The sequence below is a fragment of the Protopterus annectens genome, chromosome 2.part1, assembly GCF_019279795.1.
Source record: "Protopterus annectens isolate FY-2018-M chromosome 2.part1, PAN1.0, whole genome shotgun sequence".
Lineage (NCBI taxonomy): Eukaryota > Metazoa > Chordata > Ceratodontiformes > Protopteridae > Protopterus > Protopterus annectens.
This window is the reverse complement of record NC_056729.1, coordinates 709,728,656-709,750,039: the sequence shown is the minus strand read 5'-3', so window position 1 is coordinate 709,750,039 and position 21,384 is coordinate 709,728,656. Positions and strand designations below refer to the sequence as shown.

Below are 21,384 nucleotides of genomic sequence, written 5' to 3'. Positions count from 1 at the left end.
CACTGCAAGCTACCATGTGAATACACAAATATTGCTAACTTTTCAGTACTGAGTGAAATGCAATCAGTTTATGTTACTCCCAAGATGATGTACTGCAAAATTCTAGTATTCAAATTTTCTCCTAAAGATGATACTGCTCAAAGATTAAAGATCAGTAGAAAACATGACCACATGAACGAAAGAGTAATAAGTTGTACCGGAGTACACATAAACATGCAACACGTTATTACAATCTTAATAAACTTATATAGGGGTGTAAGCATACAGTTATCTTATCTTCAGCATTAGGTAATCATATGGCAAATAATTGTAGCATGTGCATACATGCATTTAAATAATTACATGCATGTCTAATTTAATATTGCATAAGCATTGGTTTTGTACTAATGGTGAACAGGTCCGTTTTATGTAAACTCATTTATCTGTCCCCCTTCCCCTTCTTCACCACCATCATCCTTCTCTCTTCAAAGTGCAAAGCCATGCAAAAACTGACTGCATTTTCAGCAGCAATGTTTTTATTTGTACAGTTATGTGACGTATCCCTTTAGAACTTTCCAGTTAACTGTTCTCAAGTCTTAATATTTATGGATTTTTTAACATTATTTTATTAGTTACATAACTCACTTTTTGATCTAACCAGTACACTCAGCATGTCACTAGTGTAAACAGCATCCATCTACCCTAGACATTTAAACCAGGTGTTGTGATCTATTTACCATGGGGGTAATATTTTTAGAAATTAAAATATAGGTAGCACAGTTTGTTCTTCTTAAAGAAAAAAAAAATGTAAGTGATGTGTGTAGTAAGATTTGCTTTGCAAGCTATTTTATTACTTAAATTAGTTACGGTGATATCATAGTGCAGCTGTGGACCATCCCATTAACCCATCTGCAGCACAGACTGCTTCAATTACTTGCACCTAATTCAAGTCCCCTAAACACAAGGTGGGAGGTTGGCTAATGGTTAAGGTGTTTACCTTACAATACAGACATAATTTTGCGCAAGTAAATTGTATCAACCATGATAAAAAGGTGTTCTTGTGGTGCTATGGAAAGTTTACAAATGACTGTGTTTAATGGGCATCGTTCTTTCTTTTTGAGCCACTAAATAAAAAAAAGAAAAAAAAAAAACATCTGCACGTTCAATCTGTTATAAACAAGCTAACAAAGTTTTACTTTCCTAAACATTACAAAAATGAAAACGACCTCTTGTGGTCCACTTTTTGTAGTGCCATGTTACTTTTCAGTTGCCACCACTCGAAAAATAGCTGATGTTGCTCTATTGGGGATGGAGTGAATGCAATCACTACTAAACTGCAAAAAAAAAGTTGCTAAAGCCGGCCCGTAACTGTATGCCTTAAATACACAAATCGCTCGCCTTTTTGATAGTATGTATAAGGTTATCCTGCTGCACATTTTGTCCTTTGGACCACATCAGAAACCTCTTGATAGCATACAAATGTATGGAGTGCAGGAGTAATATCTGCTTACCACAACGTAAGTGTTTTATTAGTTCTTTGCATTCTCGTTAAAGTTCAAACTCGCTCATAAAAGCAAAGCTGATCGATTTTTCTTTTGTTTTTGGCAAAGCAATAAAATATACTGGTTACTAACATGCAGCTTTTATGCAAGCCACCACATCTCCTGGCATAAACCTTACTTGTGTGTTGTTACTACCGCAATGTTTAAGCCTCCCCCAGGAATCCCTTGCTTCTACAGCCATTCTTCACTGCCATAGTTGTGGTATCGATTATGATTAATTCCGCTGATAATGCTTGCACTGAGGGGCTGACCCTATGTTCCTACCTACCAAATTAATTGGTGAGCTGTCCTCAGTTCTCCATTGCACCGCCGAATACCCTGTACTTTTAAGTGTTTCAAACATTAGTAGGATGCATAACTGAACTGTGTGTGGAGACATCTGCGTTAGTGTCTTTGATATTAACGACTGTCTTAGATTTTATTTTCACTGAAACTTCAGGATGGATAGAATCTGGTCTTTGTTCACATCTGAATGCAGCAATAAATGCTGCTCTGTAGTTGCCGTTCATCCATCCATAAAGTAAAGGATTAGCAAAGGTGGAGCACATAGCTGCTACATGGAATACAGTGTATATCAGTTTATACTCCTTTAGGTTTAAAACCTCGCTGTCTATGTCACTGGCAAGCTGAAAAGCGTGAAATGGAAGCCAGCAAAGTGCAAAGACCGTTACCACAGCCACTAACATTTTTGTGGTTTTGCGCCGTCTGTTATGGCGGTGATCACTATCTCCCCCGGGGCTAACATGATTCCTTAGTTTTGTCCAAATTCTGATGTAGGCGTATGATATAACTGTTAATGGTAAAATGTACTGCATGAGCAGCATTGAAATACTGTAAATAGTGCTAGCGTGTCCATTTGGCCACTTTTCTGAACAAACCTGTATTTTATAATCATGGGAAAACTCCACTAGCGAATATTCTCGAAACATTGCTAAAGGGCTCGCCAAAATTGCACTTATTCCCCAAGTAACGCCTATAATAATCAAACTTCCAGTGTTAGATATTCTGCTTTCCAGATGATAAACTATGCATCGATGTCTGTCCAGTGCAATGACGGTTAGTGTCACTGTAGATACGTGAACTGCCAGACCCTGAGCATAGGGAACAAGGTAACATAGGGGCATTCCAAACTTCCATTGGTCCATTAATGTGTAAACTAAAGTGAAAGGCAGACACAGGGTATTCACCAGCAAATCAGCCAGTGCAAGATTGGCTATGAAAAAGTTGGTAACAGTTCGCAAAGTTTTGAACTTAATTACAACGTAAATGACCAAGGAATTGCCAATAACACCGAGCAGGATTATAGTGCAATAGGCCACAATGAGCACTATCTGTACCCTAAGCAGTTTTGTGCTGTCAATTAGACGTGGGGGACCATGATCATTAACTGGGGTGGTGACCATCATTATCCAGCCGTTGGCATTCATTTCTGCTGATACTTCCTCTGTGCTGTTTTCTGATGGTTCTTCTTCAGTGCGTCCCATTTTCCGAAGTAAGAAATTCTGGAGAAGGAAACACAGAAAGGCAACAATGTAATTACATTCCTGGAGGCATTTTCAGTTTTCAAATTAACACATTTTCCACATAAGAAACAGTACAACTAAATAGCATACTTCTCAACCTCGTAGCACAAGAAATCTAGACAAAGACAAACATAATGGGGGGGGGGGGGGGGGGTAACGTCCCAAAATAGGGAGACATTTTAACTATTACTCTTATAAACTTAGAAAGTAGCTAGAAAAATGTTTTGTGTTAGCATGCGTTTTCTGAAGGATATAAAGTCTGAAACTCAAATGCATGTCGGTATTTAGAGAATACGATCCTCAATGATTTTCTAGAAAACCCTGAGGCAAAAGTCTGGGCATTCTGTGAAAATCTGGACAGTTGAGATGTATGAAATAGGAAGATAAATGCAACCAATAACGCAGTTCAAGACATTGTAGGCATTAATAACAAAACGCCATGCCCCATACAAACTGAAGAGTATTTCTAATGAACTTTTTGATTTAAAATAAAACACACTTTTCACAGTTCTGCAAACTGGAGTTCAAACACAGGCAATGTTTAATTAACTTTCAGATACCGCAGAACACAAGTGAAAGTAAATATGTCAAAATAAAGGTTTATTTTTGAGCTATTGTGTTACCACGTACTAAAGTGTCGTAACATATAGTAGAAGAGCTGAGTCGATTTAGGAAGAGATTAATTTTATACACATGCAAACACTCAGAGTTTCTGTAAAAAGAAGCTTCAGTAACCCTGAGACAAAATTTATAGCCACATTCCATTTAAGAAGGAAACGAATTAGGTCAAACTCCAGTATCAACCTTTAATGTCAATATGCCTTCTGCCAAACGGCATGAGAGATGAAAGAAATCAATAAACGACTTACACTTCTCAACTGTTAAAACAGTACGGAGTACATTACATGGAAAAATACTGTCAAGCCAAAACATCATTATTAAAGATGGACAGTAACAAACAGTCCTTGCAGCACTTTGCTGATGCCACTGTGTAGCCTGATTCTGGTTTCAGATTTGGTCAGTGGACTGGTCACACATGTCCCCACTTCGCGCAAACTGTATCAAACATTCAGCTGACGATAGATATGCTGAACGTTTTGCATCATGCGATGGTAGTATCTGGGTAGTAATGTATATTGTCAGGGTTCTATTTCAATTATTATGTTTGAATGTGAACTGACAACTCTAATAAAAGCAAAAAAGTTTCCTAAAAAGTACAAAAAAAAAGACGAGGATGACACAGAGAAAACAGATGTGTCTTATGAGCATTGAAACATCCTCAAATAGAGAATGTTCTTGCAAAGGCCCTGCAAATATACCGTACGTTAATTGAATTCCTTTCTAAGCAAAAGGTGTACCGTTTTGAGGTTTAACCTCCCCTAGTACACACGCTTACTAGTACAAGCGATTACCCAAATACTCAACCTGACATCAAAAAAGCTGTGAGGGGGGTGGGGAGGAGATTGTTCTTTCTAGGTTGTGGTTACTGCTTTTTAAAACCTCACTGGCCACCGCACCCTAAACATCACAAAGTCTCAGTGTTTAAACATTTATAAAAAAAATCATAAGATGCACAATGCGCCACTGCTCCACCTTCGCTACACCAGCTTAGCAGATCTGGTTCAGCAAAGCCAATGTTCTGTGATATTTGTGTTGAATCACAGTCCTATAACCAATTCAAAAATCGTATAAGGGTGTTGAAACTAAGACGGCACATTTTAAAATGTTTATTTAGTGTATCTTATCAATCTAGTACCCCTTGAAAGCGTTTAAAATGCATGGGTAGGGAAACAAAACTAATTATTTAAATTGCGTACTTGGGTATGTGGATAGGGAATTAGAGAAGTGCTTGAAACGTCTGAAATTCAGCACTTGGACAGCTCCCTGGAAAGCCATTAAACTGAAGTCCACGAGTATCATTGTTCTGTGTTTAAAAACAAAATCCGGACCAATAATGACCTGTCTGTAGAACAGCAACAGGTCTAAAACTGAAAGAAAAATAATAATTTGACTTACCATACTCCTGAATACCACCGAGCACTGAGTATTTAAGCTACCGAATATTAAGGAAACAAATAACTCGTATCGTGACCACTTCCATCCTATCTTGGGTTCACATCAAATGTACACAGAACAATCGCCGTCAAACAGTATTCTAAGAGTCCAACTATTTAAAACAGCATATTCAGAGTCACCAGAAAACCAACAACTAAAGCAGCCGAAAGAACGTGGTCCAGTTGAAGACAAATGCTATCATCTATGCGGTTTCAGTTAGCGAACTGTAAAAACAGCCAATCCTTACACCTGCTGCAAGATTTGATCAGTTTGCTTTTGATACGCTTTCTGCTGGGCATTATCGTAACATGTAAGGACAGATCACAGCTTATATTCTTCTCCCAAAAGGCGGTAAAATAGTTTCCTGCCCCAGAGCACCGTGGGTGAGCGGATCTCGAAAGCCATAATAGCAGGCAGTACCTCCCGAATGATTTTAGAGGAAGGGAGGACTGCGCCCACTAAAGGTTGTCGTGTTTGGTTTATTGCAATAGGTTTAAGTCTGAACAACGTGCGCCTTTGATTACATGTGGGCGTGCGGGTGTGCGTACGTGTGTGTGTCTAAGAGAGAAAGGGAGAGACGTACTGCGCTGCTCATAGAAAGTGTAATTTACTTCTGAACTTACAGTGAAGGGCACATTTCACGAATAAGCAGACTTCAAAGTGCAAGACGGTACATATTCTATGTAGAAAGCAATGCTTTCCCTTTTTAAGTTGTCATGTTTACTGAACGGTGTGCCTTCACAGTGAGTATGTGAAAGATTATTGATGGATCCATCAGTGGCATGAAATACTAGTACCTGTGTTAACTAGTCACATTGTGCGTGTGAGAGAGAGAAAGGGAGGGAGGAAGAGACATACCTATTTCTACATACTATGATGCAAAAGTGTAACTGGTGACAGGCAGATATGCAGGTGGCTATATCAAGTATATTGCATCGTAATATACAGGTAAGTTATTATTACTCATAAGAGCAATTCTGTTACCTTCTTGTACACTAATATGAGATCGAATGACTGAAAACAAAAGTGTAGTGGCAACAAAAGTAGTTAATATATGCGGGACAATAACGATTTTTAGTAAATATAAATTATTTAATAAAATAACTCACCAATTAACGCAGAAAGATGAAGGGCGTTATAAATAAAGAAAGTAGGAATGCTTTAACCTTTCTTGCAACTGCATCCATAGGCAAGTACACAAATGCTAGATACATCGAAGAAAGACGTCAGTTGGGAGTATTCACCTGCGGCAGAATTCCATAGTTTGTCAGCAAAGTTATCAGAGCTGGCAATGTTAAGCATGACAAATCGCTGATCATGTGATAAACTGCAAGTTAGCTGGTGATGGGGAAGAGTGGGAAGCGACTCTAAGAATGATATGCTTTATCATTCAGTGAAGTTCAAAATGTCGTATTTTACTGCCTATGATGGGATTGTCGTCTGAGTCAGCGCCAAATCATTCAGTTTGCTCTGAACAGTGGATGTAGAACTGTGACTCTCTCCTGCTAACTGCCACAGTCTGTTACCACAGCTGTTTTATTTCATTGTTGGATTCACTTAATAGGATGCACTGGTGTGCTCTTCTGTGCCATTGTGTGCTAATGCAGTTGGGTGGTGCTAAAGCTCTGTTTTCTGCAGCTGCAGCACATAAAGACAGCTTACCTAATACTTCATTCTCAGCTCCATGTATCTGATGAGCTAACAGCTTTGTATATGGTCTCCAGAAGGCATTATTCTTTGCATGACACATTTTCCCACTGGAAGAAATCTTTCATTCACACTTTAAAAAGACTCAGACTGTGATCAATATAAACTGCATAGGGGGTCTAAAATCGACCCTTACCTTTCAAACCTTTATATGGTTTGTTTTTCCATACTACCACACACTTCCCCTTACATAAATTACTACTTTAATAAATATACTTTTACAGTAATATTATAAAATAATATCTGTGTACCCTAGTTGAGATAATTTATAATAAAAATATTATTCATAGTCTGTACGGTGATTCATATATACACAATAGCAATCAGTGAAAAGCAGCCCCGAGCCTATATATAAATTAACAAAATGTGTATAAATGGTTCTAATTTTGTAAAATATTGAGTCTGTGATGAAATGCCCACAGCAGTTTTGCAGATTTGAACCAGCATTAAATGAATAATACTTACTGCAATGACATGTACAATATGAGGGCAAAACGGTTCACACTGCCTGCCTTGAGCTGGCCAAGGTATATGACACAATACCTCACTCAGGTATTGTTGTCAAACTCAAGAGGTTAGGTACAAGCCCTAATTTCACACTGTGGATAGCCAGCTTGCTCACAGACAGGACCCAGGAAGTTAGAATTGGTTTACAAAGAGGCCACTCACAAGCGGAGTCCCTCGGCGACTGGCCCCTTTGACCACTTCTTTTTGGTATTTACTTCTCTGAAGTCAAGGCCAAAGTCAGTGGCCATAGGCTGACTTAATTTGTAGATGTTTGCAAATTAGGAGCAGGCATATAAACCCTCACCAACATAAATGTTCTCCAGGAAGGAATGACACAGACCAATAACTGGTATCAGAGCCATAGACTAAAACTGAATGTCAAGAAATGCATAATAGTACCCTTCGGGAAGTCATCCATCTCTAGTAACTTCACAGGGTCAGGACCACAATCCAACTCATCCTGTGCCGTACGTCAGCAGGCTGATATTGAAAGTAGTATGGCTGTCAACAATGATGGCATAACTCTCATGTTCATGACACAGCCTGAAGACAGAACCACGCAGTCACAAAGTGTTCTTTCCTTTTCTTACTATTCATTTTTTTCTTTTGCAATGCGTGAATCAGTGTTGGGTGTATCCATTTCAATATGGTGCACAGCTGTCTACGTATTTGTACTAGTTCTGCATTGCACTATTTTCTTTGCTGTTATTGTCATTTTTCCTGCTCAGAATGTTTCAGTATAATGCATTTAAAAAGATTTTTGGCAGGTTATTCCACACCACAGCAGGTCGATGGCTCATTTGGAAGTGGCACAGGCTCATATACTCAAAAGAATGAGGAGATGCCATTGCCTTGGAGGAGGAGGAATACCACACAGCCCAACACCTGCTTTTGGTGCACAGTCCGAACCTCTTGTTGAAGGGCTACCCTTTCAAAGGTATCAGTACCTACTGTCACACCTGTTCATGGTGGTTCCAGGTAATGGTATAGTTCACATTTAATATCAGAGACATGCAAGTCCTTGGCTGCCAAGCAGTAGATGAACCATGCTGTGGCATAGTTCATGCACAAGCTACTGACACTAAATGTTTTGTAGAGATGGTTAGAGTAATGGAGGGCATACATGAGGACTTCCTCCAATATGTGGGAATAGTTGATGCCAGGGATAATGCCATGATGATTGTTATGTGCAGTATGATTATACACATGGCCTCCATGTTAGCTCCCATGAGCATACTCATAAAGACTTACCAGATGTACATTGGAAACACCGGTGAATGTGGCCTGACAACCGTCACCATACATAATGGATGAGTAGCCCATACACCATTTGCACCACAAGAAAGGACTGCAGGAGTTCCAGTGGATTAACAAATGAAGAAGCTAGCCAGGCCTTGTCAGACAGCATGTGTAAGGATGTTTCAGTCAAAGTCTGGTTCTCACAGAATAACTGGGTTCCCCTGCATCTAGTAGTTCTCATCATTGCAGTGAGTCAGCATCAAGGTCACAATCCAGTACTTGCTCATGATTTATGGTACCATCACCCACACTGTCCTTTTGGGACATTGTGTATGACACCTTACAAGTATAAATAGCACTTAAAATATGAAATAGGACATCAGTACTCACCCAGGACATAAGTACTCACCCAGGACATCAGTACTCACCCAGCAGTTGGCTTACACTGAAGGCTACTGTAGCACCTCCTCCCTGAATGGGAAAACATGTCTAGACGAAATTCCAAGACAAAAAAAAAATCACAACACACTAACTTTGTGACAGCTAACATTCAGCACAGCCTGGTCCTGACAGTGCATGAACAATGCAACCATAACAATGTGTTATACCAGCTGCTTCTTCACACTCAGCTCCTGTCAGTATAGTTAACATTTGTGCCATTTAACAGTCAACACTGTACAAACGTTGATGCATGTAGTTTCCTTAAAAGTGACAAAGTGACATATTTTTTGCTGAAAATAAAAAAGTCTGATGTACAGTGTAAGCTGATTATGCACTGCACAGCATACCCCCCAAGTAACACTGCATACATCTTAGTATTATACGTGGAACTGTTTTTGCTTACAGTTACTAACTGAATGTCATGGCCCATGTTTATGACTAGACACCACCTCTTTGCCTAGACAGCCATATACCTTGCCCACACTTTCCAGAGTGGTTGCCATGCTGCTGCCATTAGCTGGGCACCATCAGTAGCCTCACTAGTGGGAGGCATTATAGAGGGAGCTGCACTACTACTGACAATCAATGGCTGTGGGAGTTACATTCCAGTCCAATGTAAGCTGTTTTTTTGCAGAATGCAGCAGGCTGTGAACTTCATGCATGCAGTAGCAGGGTCACAGTGAAAAGCACCTCACTCTTATCCAGCTAATGGAAACAGACTTTGTGCAAGCCATATACTCACTCATTCAACGAATATCCATGCCTGTGACATGGTGGTGTTGAAGCATTCCTCAGCAGCAAACGTGATGCCTTCATTTTTTTTCTACTTCTTTTAATTTGGACTACAGTATAGTATTTATAAAATATACTTAAACTTTGTAAAATCTGAAAAAAAACTGCAGAATGAAATAACATTTATAAGATATCTTTACAGCGACAGAAACAAGTATATTTATTCTTTTATGTAGTATAGAGGAAATATATTTGAGGTCTCTTAATTTATTTTGTTGGAATCTAGAAATTATGTAACAAAGTAAAAAATATGTGTCTGACCCAAGAAAGCACTGATTTCTTGCTTTTAATTAGAGGAAAGTCATAAACTGGGTCAGTTAGGAAATCCAGAGATAAGATTCTAAAACAGTAATATATGAGATTCTCTGTTTACTCTCTGATGGGTCTTCTGTAATTGAGAAAAAAATGAATGAATTACTTGTGGTTCTTGTGGAAAAACAACTCATAGTAGTTTAAAGTAAACCCTGCTAGTAGACCATGCTGTGGAAACATCTATGCCAATCTGATGGGCTGCATCTGTCTGCATAGTATTCTCATAACTTAGCAGTTAGGCTTCAGTTTTCCCTGTGAGTCAGACAGGTTAGTCAAGTAATATTAGAGTTATTTTTCTAAGTATCTTTTCAGTTACCTTATTTTCTATTATTTGATTAACTACATGTGCCTTTGCCTTTGTATATTCAATTTGTATCAACATTATCTTTTTATTTTATTGTTTCGTTTTAATGGACAATTTCAAGCCAATAAAGCCAAACCTCACTAGGGCTGGGTATAACAGCCCTGTGTTTCTAATGCTTAGTCAAACATTCTGCTTGTGCTGTGCTGATGAGGTCATAACAAGGCCAAAATATGCACATCCACAGCTAGCGGGGTTTGGTTTTATTGGCCTGAAATTGTCCATTAAAATGACAAAACAAGTCATGGGCATTCAGAATCACCAATTAGCTGAAACACCTGATGTTCCTAAGGATCATTTGCATAAATCCCATGTGCCTCTGATACAAGAGGTTTGAGAAGTCACTCAGTGGAAGGTCTAGCTTTGCTGGAGTTTTCATTTTGTTTTTACTGATTGGATTTTCAGTGACCTTCTCACTCGTTGTTTTAGTTTGTTGTTTGGGATATTTTTGCAGTGACCCTATTGATAATGGACATCAGCTGGGTATAATAGCCCTGTGTTTCTAATGCTTAGTGAAACACTCTGCATCTACTGTGGCAGTCATAGCAAGGCTGAAATATGTATATCCACAGCTAATGGGATTTGGCTTTATTGGCCTGAAATTGTCCATTAAAATTATAAGACATGTCATGGGCATTCAGAATCGCCAATTAGCTGAAACACCTGATGTTCATAAGGATCACTTGCATAAATCCCATGTGCTTCTGATACAAGAGGGTTGGGAGGTCACTCAGTTGAAGTTCTAGCTTTTCTGGAGTTTTCATTTTGTTTTTACTGATTGGTTTTTCATTGACCTTCTCACTTGTTGTTTTAGTTTGTTGTTTGGGATATTTTTGCAGTTATTTTAATGATAATGGACATCAGCTGGGTATAATAGTCCTGTGTTTCTAATGCTTAGTCAAACACTGTGCTATGCTGATGAGGTCATAACAAGGCCAAAATATGCATATCCACAGCTAGTGGGGTTTGGCTTTATTGGCCTGAAATTGTCCAACAAAATGAAACAAGTTATGAGCATTCAGAATCGCCAATTAGCTGAAACACATGATGTTCATAAGGAGCATTTGCATAAATCCCATGTGCCTCTGATACAATAGGTTTGGGAGGTCACTCAGTGGAAGTCCTAGCTTTGCTGGAGTTTTCATTTTGCTTTTACTGATTGGTTTTTCAATGACCTCCTCACTTGTTTCAATTTTGATATGCTAGAAAGGATTTAGTTTTGCTTTATTTTTCAGAACATTAGCTTGTATTAGATGTAAACTGAATGCACACATACTGTTCTAATTTTGCACTTTCTTTATAGAGGAACAGTAAATCATGTTGTAACATTTTACTATTGTAAACCTAGCATGTCTTTATACTAATCTGCAGCCATTTTTTTGGTATTGTAATTTTATTTATTTATTTATTTGTTTGTTTGTTTGTTTGTTTGTTTATTTATTTATTTATTTATGTAGTTATTTGACATTAATTTACTTGGGTGGTCCATTTGAGTCAAAAGAACCTGTTTACAGCAGAGGCCCAGGGAGAAAAAGCTGCAACAGTAAAAACAGGGGTCTATATCAAAATCACGAAAGATGGAAACTGCGAATACAAATACTTTGACACGTAAAGAGCGAACTACCATAAGAGCGAACCACCTATTGAGAGAAAGGCAAAACATTGAATGGATTCATTTGGCCATTTCTCCCAGTGTAGTGCAATCTCAGAGTTGGCATATTTAAGTAGGGTGTGTGGAGGAGTGCAGGAGGGCTTGCCCCTGCAAAAGTGTGTTTTGTTACTTTTTTGTACTTAGTTTAGGTATACCTGCATGGTGCTGTTGGTTAGGGAAATCCATTCAATGTTTTGGTTTTCGCTCACTAGGTGGTTCACTCTTATGGTAGTTTGCTCTTTACGTGTCGACACATTTGTATTCACGGTTTCCCTCTTTCGTGATTTTGATATAGACCCTAAAAACAGCAATATACATAGGAAATTATTACCATTACATGAAAAGAGACAATAGAAATCAAATTGCCGCATTATCAGAGGAAGTCAAACATATATACATATAATACATGTGTAATCTGGCCTTAGGATATCTGTACAGTTTACTGAAGGATCTCTGTGGATAGTAAATAGTTATAATTGCTAGCCAAATATTTAGAGGTTGGCAGAAGAGACAAACATATATATATATATATATATATATATATATATATATATATATATATATATATATATATATATATATATGAAAATATATATATATATCTATTTATATATCTATATATCTATATCTATATATATATATATATATATATATATACATACATACATAAAACATGCATTATCATCTGGCCGGGTCTATATCAGAACACCGAAAGTTCACAATTTCGAATGTTCTTACATCAACCCCTAATCAGCGAACGCTGACAACATCGAACATTCAGAACAGCAACATTTTTCCTAGGGAAAACATTTGCTGTTCCAAAACACATAGACACAACACAAGCACACCAAACAAACAGCAATCCACACACATACTCCCAAAATCTTACAGCTAACCCTACACTAATCTGTACAAACACCACTAACTATCCACTTACCTTAACCCAAACCCTAACCCTAAGGTCTGTCACTATCGCACACTCACCTCACCCGCGCCCTAACCCTAACTCACCTAACCCGCTCTAACTCTCACGTCCACACAATTGCACACATACCTCCCTCATGCCCTAACCCTAACTCACCTAACCCACGCCCAATCGCACACTTACCTGAACCCAACCAGTAACTTTCTACCACAGCACTGAAAATAGCGAAACGACAGAAACGGACAACCAAATTCTTTCCCTAGGAAAAAAATTGGTTATCTGTCATTTCGCTATTTTCAGCATTTGCTGAATAGGGGTCGATGTAAGAACATTCTAAAGTATGAACTTTCAGTGTTCTGATATAGACCTGTCTGGCCTTAGGATAACAGAATAAAGTGTAGGCAGATGTTTATGATGCACTAAGGGGATAGTTTAAGGAAAAAGAGGTGGATTATTGAGATGTGAGGAATATTAAGGGTTGCTTATTAAACATTAGGAGGTGTTAGTTTAGATAGATGAAGAGTCTAAGAGATAAAAACTGGAGGGCAGAGCAACATAGAAAGTAGAGGGATTAAAGTCTATGAGAGATCTGAATAGCAAATTATTCCCTTGGTAAAACTGTACAGAAACCAGCAGCCAAGTATAGTCATTCTGAATGGTTCATAAATGATTTCCTAGCATTTTAATTCAGTTGAGTAAGATAAACTTTTTTCGTCATTTGAGTGAAAATGTACTATCAAATATAACATTTAATGAAGAACTGCAGATTCTATCAGAAACAATAAGGACCCTTTAGAAAGTGCTAACAAAATAATTGATGAATATTCATATAGTTAATTTGGTTGTTACTTTTTTTTAGGTTCATATGTTAGTACTAGGCTAACTGCCCTTGCGAGCCATTTATACCCTGTGAGATTCAAATCATGTGCCTTGTGTTTGTAAGGCAAACACCTTAACCATTAGGCCACCCTCCCATCCTCTTGATAATTGGTTTGTGCTAACCATTCTTTTATTTTAAATAATGTCAGGTCTTCTAGAGAGTTTTTCTCAAGGATCTTAACATTATTTGAATACTGAACCAATAGAAAAATGCAGTTGTTCTAGATAAAGCCAACCTTTATTTAATATTTAATTTAACTCATTCACTCCAATGTAGCTCAGGAAGTTTGCACTGTAACTTCCAATGGGCAGAGCCTAAGTCTTTTGACAAAATCAAATTATGTCCTCGCATTTCAAACAAATGTTCATATCTCTGAAACCATATGGGTTATGAAAGAAGTACAAATAGTAAACTATTTAGCACAGACTGTTTTTTATAGTGGTAGTATTTTTTGCATTCTAGGTCTTAAACCAAATTGTATAATTCACAGTAGACAAAGTCCATGGGATTCAATAAGTGTTTTTCTCCATGCAGGAATAGTGTAGCAGCTCCTGCACAGAACATGGCTGATGATTAATCCAGTAAATAAGGCTGGAGGCATGCACCAGCCTGCTAGCACTATTCTTGCACAGACACCACTGATTAATGCTAATTGCCTCATTTGCTGGTGAAAAACATGTAAATGAGGTAAATTAGTGATTCAGTAAGCAGGCAGGCATTCGTGCAAGAACAGTGTGAGGTGTAGAAATGTATTCGGCTACTAGCCGAATACATTTCTGCAAAAATCAAAATGGAGGCATGACAGCTCAAAGTAAAGCATGTATTATAATCCTTAGGCATGCCAATGGCCAACTATATGGCTATTTGCATGGAAAAGTGTTAAAAAAATATGAGAATCAAAACTTTTTTTGGCTGATTTTTGCCACATAAGCATAGCGCAGTGGCACTTAAATGGGACCGTGCTGAAAATAAAAGAAAATGTAAACAATTCTAAGTGAAATCTGCATTTTGTCATTATAGTCTATGGCATGTAGAATTAAAACAATAACAGGTAACACTAGTTGCTGAGGAGGAAGGCTCTGGTGTAGTGGTGTAACTAGGGACTAAGGCAGTGGGATATGCAAATGAGTAAACTTTTCTGAATCACTAAATGGGAGATCATTCTCTGGCTGCACCTAAATGTGTAGGAGCTATAAGGTAGTGGTGTAAGCAGGAGGAGCAGGTGACATGAAAAGGGTGTGTGTCATCCTTGATGCAAGCACATTGGAGTGCCACAGCTCACATTTGAGCTTCGCTAAGCACAGCTTAGCAAGGGGTGTGTCTGAGGCTGTATTGACTCATTCCATGAAATGAAGAGTGTGTTCATGCCCAGGAGAGGGCTATTTCTACTGCACAGTATTTACATTAGCTAAACAGGTTTGTACAGCATGCACCATGTCTAAAACAAGCAAACAAAAAAAAAAGGAAATAGCAGAACTTGATTACATTTGGGAACCGGGTTTGCACTGCATGCCTCGGGGCTTAAAAGGGCCAGAAATGGGAAGGGAAAAAAAGGGAAATAGCAGAATAAAAGCAATCAAGTACAAATAAAATAGCAAGCAGGTGGAATGTATCATAGCCAGCCAATCATACAGGCAGCATCTGCAGCACAACAGTATAAATTGTGCAAACACCTTTCAGTCTGGTTTTCCCCCAAACTCTGCACCATCGGTGTACACATCCAGGGGAATTTTAACTGACAAAATGTTAGGGACTGCTGTCACTTTGATACATCAGTATGTGCTGGAGGCCAAAGGCAGTGAGGAAGATAATGCTGACAACTGCCCCAGACTGTGGAAGAGGAGAAGAGTGTTCAGACCCAGGGTATCCTACCAGGGACTACATGATCTGGAGATAGTAGAGCGCTACAGGGTAGACAGAGACATACTTCATAAAATAATTGAGCTATGCCAGCCTCAACTCAGACCCAGAGCCAACAGAGGGGATACCATCACAATGGATACTAAGGTATGTGTAGCCTTAAGAATACTAGCTATAGGTACTTTCCAAAGACCTATTGGGAAAATCATGGGTTCTCACAGGCATCTGCATCCAGGGAACTCCACCAGTTCCTGGATGCCATGCTACCACATGCCGGTGAGCAAATTTACTTTTTCAGCACCAGTGAGGAGAGGACCAGCAATATGCATCTCTTAAACCATGTATCAGACTATCTGGAGGTACTGGGTTCCATAGACTGCACCCACATCCACATCAAAGCACCACCCTGTGAGCAGGGTGGAGGTCTTCATAAACTTCAATGGCTTCCCCTCCATCAACTGCCAGGTCGTGTGCAATGCCCAGGGCATTGTAATGAATGTGTGTGCTGGCAGCCCTGGAAGCTATCACAACTCCCATATCTGGCATTCCTCACAGCTGTATCAGGGATTTGCTGGGAGGACATCCCATATGGCCATCTCGTGGAGGATGGTAGTTATGCACTTGAGCTGTGAATGATGATACCCATCGGAAATGCACACACACCCACTCAAGAACACCATAATGGGCCATACGCACAAACCAGGATCATTACAGACCATGTGTTTGGGATGCTCAAGTCACGGTTCCACTGCCTTGACATATCTGGTGGAGGCTTGCAGTACACTCCAGCCACATGTGCACACATGTTCGTAGTATGTGCCATGCTACACAATATGATCCTATGGAAACAGCTGCAGTAGGAACAGCACAGGGAAGGGCCACACAGCCCCCCAGCATTGCCAAGGTCCCACAAGCACAGAGGAACTTGGAGGAGGAGCCCCATGAGACAGCTTCTGTAAATAGATGGAGGTGTGCCAGTATGGCCAAGCCTTGGCAAAGAGGCAATGCATAGCACACACACTGACACTGTAGCCACCCAGGGACTGGCACCTCTTTCTGACTTGCACACACAGTAAAAATGGATGACACACACATCATACTACCTGTAACTTACCATGTATAGGCAGTGTACTGATTCATCTGACATAGGCACCCCTGAAGCACTGTCCACACAACTGCCGCAGGCACAGGGAAAGTCAGTCTTCTTAACAATAAATGAATGTATCAGTATGTTCTGGTAGCATATCTATGGTATTGTTGCATGCATGCAAGGGATTGGGGTGGCCTAATGAGATAGCAGCAGACAACTGACAGCTATGTGGAACACCAGGAAATGTCTGCCCAATACTAGCCTCCCAACACTGTGCAGTAGTACCCAAGTTGACAAATCCCACTGCAGTATATGTGGGGGGGGGGCAACTAACTGGGGGGTCATAGGTCACAGGTATGGATGTTAATGTGGGGGTCCCATACTCACCTCTCAGTCTCATCCAGCAAGTTAGCTGTAGAAAACCATAAAGAAATGTCTGGCAAAGGCCCACAAAGGGTGACAATGTTGAATTACCCCCTACAGATTTACACAGTGATAACACAGCAGGTCTTGCAGTTGTATTAAGGCTCTGAAGGGTAAGAAGTCTGAAACTCAAATGTATGCCATTACAATCTGACTTGTGCTCTTTAGTGATATGCCGCTAGTCCCCAAGACAGGGCACAATAGCATGCTAAATGGAACCAAAATGTAAAGCAAATATCAACACAGTTCATGCAAATGTGTACAGTTGACAGGTGTGCACCCCCATATGCCCACAGAAATGCAGTAACATGTATATTTGCAAGGAAATAGCAGCAGAGCACACATTGCCAGGGCTGTCCCAATACACATGAAAACATGTTGCATGTCCACAATATGCAGGGGTCAATGAGCTATGTGCATGTGTGGTTAATACTGTCAGGATCTGGCCAGCACTTACTCCCAGGTGTTGTGTTGTAGTGGCCTAGGCACCGTGCTGTCTTTGACAGGGACATGTGCAGATAACTGCAGTGCCAACTATTTTGCATGTCAGCTAGACCTACTGCTCTGCTACTGACATACCCGGAAGTCACAGTGCTATGTTGAATATACTACACATATAAAGCACATGTCTGCACAGTAGAATGCACTCTGTGCCACACCCATACCTCCCAACCTCTGACAGAAGATATCTGGACAAGGTCAGAAATAAAAGTGGGACAAAGGCACAAAGATAGACATGTGTTGCAAATATTGCCCTTACATACTGAGAAAGTTGATAGTATGAGGGGTTTGGATTAGCGGGAATTGTCTGAAGGTTATGAAGTCTGAAACAGTAATGTTTGTCATTATTTTGTAACATCAATTTTCAATTATATGCAACTAACTTGCCATAAAAACACAAGTTTATGGAGACTGGATGAAACCTCTAGGCAAACACCTGGACAATCTGCCAAAAAAAATACAGTTGAAAGGTATAGCCACACCAGGATATGACATCTCAGCTAAGAAAGATACCACACAAGCAGGATATCCCAGCCATTATATCACCAAGTTGCTGGGCTGTGTACACAGTGTCATCAGTCAACTTGGTGTAGCAACACCTCCCAATTGGCTTTGTTGGGCAAGAATGTACATAGCTGGGCTCATAATATTGGTTTGTGCATCATACATCTTGTATTCCTCTGGTAAAGCACTGTGATGATTTAACGATGTCTGTCACTAGGCAATGACACAATACATTGCAGTGTCAGACTAAAGATATGTCAGAAAATGTCTGCTAAACAAACCCAATACCCCTAGGAAAGTCCTGTTTAATCCTGAGAGGTATGGCTGTAGGACACAAAACCCCAAACTGGAGTACACCTATCTCTGGAATGGAGTCCTACTCTCATTATAGAAGGTCACATTGGGCATGCTTGTACAGTTAAAGAATCACAGGCCATGTTGGAACCCACATCAGACTATATAACTGTATTGTGCATATATGTCTGTGCATACAGACAGCTCTGTATACCGTAACTGTGCCTACACACACCCATCAGACAAGATTACCCTCAGCTAGCTGTAGGTGACCCATATGTGATATATCTGCATCTGTTGCATGTGATACACAGACATATATATGGGCAAAAGATAGCAATATGTCAAGTATGCACACACATAGATGTGGGGAAGTGAGAGACAGACAGTGATAGACAGAGAGACATAGGGGACACACACAGAGTGAATCACACAGACGGATACTCTGAATGGCATAGAGTGATGTCATGCTGTGGACAGTGGCATACTGGTTTTAACCAGTCGTACCTGCCAGCATAAAAGGTGAGCCCCATTGTGTAATAGTACTGAGGTAGGGGTTATAATATCACATCACCTGCCTGTGTGAGTGTTTGTGTGTGTGTGTGTGTGTGTGTGTCCATAAGTCTAAGTATTAGGAGACTGTTTCACTCAATACACTTCCCATTGCCAAACTTCACAAGATCTGCTGCTGACATTTACCTTAGAAGTACCATTGGACACCTATCAGCCTTATAAGCTCTGTAGTGCATGTAATAACTGTGTAACACTATAGTACAAATAACTAGATAAGTATGGGTTCTAATTTCAGTCCTGGCAAATGTAAGTGCGTGTATGACAGTGCATGTGAGAGGGAGGGGTGTTTGTAGGTGAAACAGTTTTAAGTCATTTCCAACCACAACACTTCCCAGTGCCCCACTTTATCAGTCTTGCTGATGTCATTTCCCTTAGAGGAACCTTTGCACAACCACAGCCCTGTAAGCTCCATGGCTCATGCAATAGCTGTGTAATAGTATAGTACAAATAACTAGACAGGTAGGGGTTCCATTCACGATTTTGGCAAATGTATGTGTACAAGTGTGCATAAATGTATATGTTTATATGATGAAATATTTTGAGGACCTTCCCACCCACAACACTTCCCAGTGCCCTGCTTTAGCAGTCCTGCTGATGTCATTCCCCTTAGAAGCATCTTTGGGCAGTTGTCAGACCTGTACGCTTTGTAGTATGTGTGATAACTGCATAGCACTATAGTACAAATAACTAGCTAGGCAGGGGTTCTACTTTTAGATCCAGCAAATATGTGTGTGTGTGTGTGTGTGTGTGTGTGTGTGTGTGTGTGTGTGTGTGCGTGTGTGCATGTGCGCGTGTGTGTGTGTGTGTGTGTGTGTGTGTGTGTGTGTGTGTGTGTGTGTGTGTGTGTGTGTATATATTTCTAGGATGAAGCACTTTGAGGACTTTCCTGCCCAGTGCCCTACTTTAGCAGTCCTGCTGATGTCATTCACCTTAGAAGCACCTTTGGGCAGTTGTCAGCCCTGTAAGCTCTGTAGCACATGCAATAACTGTGTAACACTACAGTACAAATAACTAGATAGGCAGGGGTTATACTCTCAGGTCCAGCAAATGTGTGTGTGTATATATATGTATGTGCAAGAGTTTGTAAGTGTGTATGCTTGTAGGATAAAGAATTTTGAGGACTTTCCCACCCACACCACTTCCCATTATCCTACTTTAGCAGTCCTGCTGATGTTATTACCCTTATAAGTACCTTTGGACAGGCCTCAGCCATATAAGCTCCATGGTGCATGTAATAACTATGTAACTGTATAGTATAGATAACTAGATTGGCAGGGGTTCTACACTCAGTTGTGGCAAATGTGTTTGTGTGTGTGTGTGTGTGTGTGTGTGTGTGTGTGTGTGTGTGTGTGTGTGTGTGTATGTGTGTGAAGGTGTTTGTAAGTGTGTATGTTTGTAGGGTAATGTATTTTGATGCTCTTCCCACCCAGTACATTTCCCATTGCCATACCTTACAAGGTCTGTTAATGTAATCACCTTAGATATAGCTTGTGACACTATTAAATTCTATAAGCTCTGTAGCACATATGATAACTATGTAACACTGTAGTATATATAACTAGATAGGTAGGGGTTCTAATCTCAATACTGGCAACTGTGAAAGTGTATGTGTGTGTGTGTGTGTGTGTGTGTGTGTGTGTGTGTGTGTGTGTGTGTGTGTGTGTGTGGGACTCCCATTAGTGTGTGTGCGTGGGAATCATATTCTCTGCATGTGTGGGTTATACCATTTTGAGGCATCTACCATCCAGTACACATCCCATTGCCCTACTTTACAGGGCCTGCTGATGTCATTCATCCTATATCTACCTGTATACACTTGTCATCCCTCTAAGCTCTGTGGCATGTGCAATAACTGCATAATACTATAGTGGAAATAGTTAGACAGGAGTTCTAATCTCAATACCGACAACTATAGTAGTGTGTGAAGCTTATCCCCTGTGGGTGTTGTGTGTAGGTTATACCATTTTAGGGCCTGTTGACCCCCTACCCATGACATTAGTTTAAAGACCCTGTTAATGGTATCTGCCTCACATGCACCACGTAACACTGTACAGCCTGTACCAGTAGCAACATGTATGTTGTCTCTGCCCCTGACAATGAGCATTCTTGTGATATCATTGCCAAACATGTCACAATTACCGTACTGACACACATGCCAGCATCAGACATAGTACCTGACTGACACAATATGCTGATACAAAGTCT

General features: G+C 39.9%; 1 protein-coding gene across 2 annotated transcripts in view; it reads right to left on the bottom strand.

The window, feature by feature from the left end:
* The window catches only part of NPY2R (neuropeptide Y receptor Y2), an 8,350-nt gene extending 1,692 nt beyond the window's left edge, over nt 1-6,658 (bottom strand). Inside the window, exons 1-2 of one of the 2 annotated variants that reach the window (XM_044062437.1) lie at nt 6,229-6,658; nt 1-3,043 (exon numbers count right to left, since the gene is read on the bottom strand). The exon at nt 1-3,043 is cut by the window's left edge and continues 1,692 nt beyond it. In XM_044062437.1, coding sequence (XP_043918372.1) covers nt 1,877-3,025 — 1,149 coding nt within the window. In that variant the 5' untranslated portion in view covers nt 3,026-3,043; nt 6,229-6,658 and the 3' untranslated portion in view covers nt 1-1,876. Of the gene's footprint in view, nt 3,044-5,080; nt 5,667-6,228 lie in introns of those variants that run through there. The other variant, XM_044062436.1, reaches the window with a different exon arrangement.
* Between the last annotated feature and the right edge of the window lie 14,726 nt (nt 6,659-21,384).